Genomic DNA, 4,670 nt, shown 5'->3' with positions numbered 1-4,670 from the left:
GATTGTTCCCTTTAACCATTGTACACCTACTCAACCAGAAAGAATACGTTACTGAAATCCCTCAATCAACGTCAGGGTATCATAAATTTCGAGATGCCATGTCCCTCAAGATAACGATCACATCAAAGCACACACTTCACCTCATCAACCGTTACACTCATATTGAAGTGTACTTTACTGGTCCTACCCAGCACTGTCCATTAGTATGTAAGCTACTCACAACAGCTATTGATAATAGCAGTGATGCCATGCACCTCAAGCATAATTACGTCAATGCATTTGCTTGCCCTTCAAAGAGGAGTAGCTGCTACTGTATTGTTAGACCCAGGGAAGATGGTAATATTGTCAATTGTACAGTTTGTCCAGTGTCAGCTACTATCAGTAGTGATCATTGGTACTGGTTTGAATCAGGTATGTGTATACTAATAATTATTATTTATAATTTATCACTTGTGTATAGGACCTGATGAGGGTAACAATGGAACACAAAGTAAGGGAGTATTATTATTATTATTATTATCGTTGCTGTTTTTATTATTATCTATTTTATTCACTACAGACCTGTTAGACAAGAGGCCTCTAAAGAGTGACCTCCTTAGGTTATTCAAAGATTCTGCAGTTCACAGTAAAATTATTGGTACTGCACTTGATGTTAAAGTAGACGATCTGGTAGCTCTTCCTCAGTATACCTCTGATAACCTTATTCTTGTGTTCCAGAGATGGATAGATTCAGATAAAGATGTGACCTGGAGGAAAGCACTTCAAGTTTGTAAAGATTATCCGGATGAACTTGGAAGAGCAAAATCTGATGTGGAAAAATTCCTGTCATCTAGTTTCCATCCTGCTAAATCTTCTTCCTTAACTCATCTCAAAGTTGCTCCTAAAAGCTTTGCACTAATTTTCATTGCTTCTTTGATATTATTATTATGTGCAATTGTAATATCTTTTTTTATTAGAATTGATTGAGCTTTAATATTACTTAAATTTGATTTTTATGATCAGCACTTTTATTGGTGGTGCTATTTTTGGAAAAAAATAATTTATTTTGTCAACTATCATGATGTACCAAGCTGTGAATCCCATACATACAGTTACACACAGCAGATATAGTTAGGTATTGATGTTAATAACACCTAGTAAGTAATTGTAAGTTACAGTAGTTACTGTTAACTGTTGCCCTGTTGAGAGTTGATAATATTTATGATCATAATGGCTGTTGAAAGCAATTCTCAGTTCATTGTATTATAGTGAACAGGAATCATCGGCACAACTACCCTACAGCTGGTTACATCTTTAAATGAATTATTATTAAAAAAACTCAACAAACATAACTTGATTAACAACAATAAAATTAATGTGTGTATACAATAGAACATACAAACTGGTATAATGTTATACATCACTCTCTTGTGATGTATTGAATTCACCAGTAAAGTTGTTCATTCTCTGAGTTGCTCTGTTTTGTATGGAGGAACCACCTCCTCTTGTAGTCTTTACTGTATCACCTGATGACCTCTTGGGAGATGAAAACTTGACAGGAACAAGAACACGTTTATTATCAGTGGAAGGAGCAACACTGGGTCCATGAGGGAGGGGTCTGTCTCTACTTGACTGATGAAGGGAGCTTGTTACTGATAATGGTTGTAACCTAACAGCTTGAAATAATGGAGGAGAGAGGGGAGAAGGTTTAGTAGCTTGTTTTTTAACTGGTACTGGAGGAGGAGCAGAACTTGATAGATCCTTAGAACTGGGTACAGCTCCTCCAGTAGCTCCTCCACTATCAGTTACAGCTACTTTAGATACACCAATGGACACATCAATATCAGTAGTTGAAGTGGTCTGGTTCTTCCTCAGTGGTTTTGGTCTAACAGGTGGTGGTAGAGGGACGCCATTATTGTCCCTCCATTGTCTTGATTGTAATAATGGACTGGGTCTCTTAGGACTGGTAGGACTAGTAGGAACTGATAATAAATGAGATATTTGAGTGGGAGGAGTTTTAATAGAGCGAGGGGCAGACTCATCTTGTAACACATTATTATTATATTTATAATTAGTATCATTATCCTGGAGTATGTCATACAGTGATCCTATTGATCCTAATGGACTATAAGGTCCCTCAGTATCAAAGGATGTACTAGCATCATAATTAATATCATTAACTAGTATATCAGCACACATTAACCTCTTCTTAACGTATCGACCAATGTCCTCACCATCGACCAGTGTACTCCGTCCATCGTCCTCAGTGTGGGCGGTGAGACTCTCTTGACTGGCGTCATGTGATACCGGCATACCTGTCATTGGATCAAGGGCCTCAGAGGATTTGGATACAACAGAGGGAGGGAAGGAGACAGGGGGAGGGGGAGGAGGAGACGGAGGAGGGAGGGAGGGAGGAGAAGGAGGTGTGGCTAGTTTATTATTATCACGAGGGGGCGGAGAGGCAGGTCCCAACTCGTACTCATTAAATACTTCAAATACTGAATCAGAGGCTGAGGACGGAGACCTTGTATCATTACGTACTGTGGGAGGGGCTATAGTGGGTCGAGAAATGGGTGGAGCTTCAGTAACAGATGGTTTTAGTTCGGAGGGTGGGAACAGTAATGGTGAAGGTGGTCGAGGAGAGAGTGGACGGTATGCCTCGTATCCATAGCGACCCGTTACGTCCAGTGGCTCAAAAGAGGTAGTACTTTGTAGTCCAAAGGTCCTTCTACTGTTAACGACAGAACTAACAGTGGAAGAAGGTAGAGTAGATGGATAGTCTATGAACCGTCTCTCACTGATAGAGACAGTTCCTTTCTTCTTATTGTACCAGTAGTGAGTTGACTTACACACAAACAGGGCAGACACTGATATTAATAATAAACCAAGGAGTGCCAGACCAGTTACTACATACAGTGAGCTGATAGGGCTGGTGCTGATTGGAGGTGGAGTGGGTTCTTCAATATCAGGACATTGTTCTATACTGGTGTCACTGTTAGCTTTGTAAGCTTCATTCTCTCCTCTAACTGGAATATCATATCCATCTAATCTCATTTTACGTATGCAACCAGTGTAGCCACGCCCATTAGAGGTGTTAGCCCCACCCACTGATAGATGGGATACATCCAGCAATACGTCATTACTGATGTTGTTGGTGGTTGGTAAGTAGTTCTTAGCTGTATAGGTATCGTCTAGTATTAGGGTCATGGCTCCTTCTTTACGAGTGAATGTAATCATGTGACCTCTGTCGTCATTGATACAAGTTTTATTAATTAGTAGGCGTGTCTCTCTTCCTCCTCCTAGACTAACACGGGCTTGTAAGTTTCCATCAATAATCTGAAGAAAATAATAATAATAATAATAATAATAATAATAATAATAATAATAGTGATGATAATAATAATAACAATAATAAAAAATAACATGATAATCACCTCAAACTTTCTACACAGCATAAAAATATCAATATGTACTAGAAAATGTAATAAAAATTTGAGGTGATTTTGGAGCCATTTTTTGGAAAAAACCATGGGCTATAGTCTTGGGTATTTTTCAGAATTTTGACGTTTTCTTAAAATGGCCGTAACTCAAAAAATTGAAGTCGGAATCACCTCAAACTTTCTACACAGAATAAGGACATCAATATGTATCAGAAAATGCAATAAAAATTTGGGGTGATTTTGGAGTCATTTTTTGGAAAAAACCATTGACTATAGCCTTGGGTATTTTTCAGAATTTTACCGGTTTTTTAAATGGCCGTAACTCAAAAAATTGAAGTTGGAATCACCTCAAACTTTCTACACAGCATAAGGACATCAATATGTATCAGAAAATGTAATAAAAATTTGGGGTGATTTTGGAGCCATTTTTTGGAAAAAACCGTGGGCTATAGCTTTGGGTATTTTTCAGAATTTTGACGTTTTCTTAAAATGGCCATAACTTGAAAAATTGAAGTCGGAATCACCTCAAACTTTCTACACAGCATAAGGGCATCAACATGTATCAGAAAATGTAATAAAAATTTGGGGTGATTTTGGAGCTATTTTTTGGAAAAAACCGTGGGCTATAGCTTTGGGTATTTTTCAGAATTTTGACGTTTTCTTAAAATGGCCATAACTTGAAAAATTGAAGTCGGAATCACCTCAAACTTTCTACACAGCATAAGGGCATCAACATGTATCAGAAAATGTAATAAAAATTTGGGGTGATTTTGGAGCCATTTTTTGGAAGAAAACCGTGGGCTATAGCCTTGGGTATTTTTCAGAAATTTGGCATTTTCTTAAAATGGCCATAACTTGAAAAATTGAAGTCGGAATCACCTCAAACTTTCTACACAGCATAAGGGCATCAACATGTATCAGTGAATGTAATAAAAATTTGGGGTGATTTCGGAGCCATTTTTTGGAAAAAACCGTGGGCTATAGCCTTGGGTATTTTTCAGAAATTTGACATTTTCTTAAAATGGCCATAACTTGAAAAATTGAAGTCGGAATCACCTCAAACTTTCTACACAGCATAAGGGCATCAACATGTATCAGAGAATGTAATAAAAATTTGGGGTGATTTCGGAGCCATTTTTTGGAAAAAACCGATGGGCTATAGCCTTGGGTATTTTTCAGAAATTAACATATAACATTTACAGTACAATGCTCATTTTATGTATGTGTAATTGTGTCCAGTTAATTCCTTTA

General features: G+C 37.6%; 2 protein-coding genes across 2 annotated transcripts; one reads left to right on the top strand and one right to left on the bottom strand.

The window, feature by feature from the left end:
• Positions 1 to 6: 6 nt before the first annotated feature.
• On the top strand, positions 7 to 1,030 carry LOC109583882 (uncharacterized). Its single transcript, XM_019999389.1, has 3 exons — positions 7 to 411; positions 461 to 490; positions 560 to 1,030. Exons 1-3 carry the CDS (start codon positions 99 to 101, stop codon positions 964 to 966), a joined length of 750 nt encoding a protein of 249 aa, XP_019854948.1. The 5' UTR covers positions 7 to 98; the 3' UTR covers positions 967 to 1,030.
• Positions 1,031 to 1,327: 297 nt separating this feature from the next.
• Positions 1,328 to 3,339, bottom strand: LOC105313591 (uncharacterized protein KIAA1522-like). The gene has a single exon (XM_019999388.1). It carries the CDS (start codon positions 3,214 to 3,216, stop codon positions 1,393 to 1,395), a length of 1,824 nt encoding a protein of 607 aa, XP_019854947.1. The 5' UTR covers positions 3,217 to 3,339; the 3' UTR covers positions 1,328 to 1,392.
• Positions 3,340 to 4,670: the final 1,331 nt, after the last annotated feature.

This window comes from Amphimedon queenslandica, unplaced genomic scaffold (genome assembly GCF_000090795.2).
Source record: "Amphimedon queenslandica unplaced genomic scaffold, v1.1 AMPQUscaffold_13273, whole genome shotgun sequence".
In the NCBI taxonomy this organism is placed as follows: domain Eukaryota; kingdom Metazoa; phylum Porifera; class Demospongiae; order Haplosclerida; family Niphatidae; genus Amphimedon; species Amphimedon queenslandica.
Note: the sequence above shows the minus strand (reverse complement) of the source record. Positions and strands in the feature narration are given on the sequence as shown.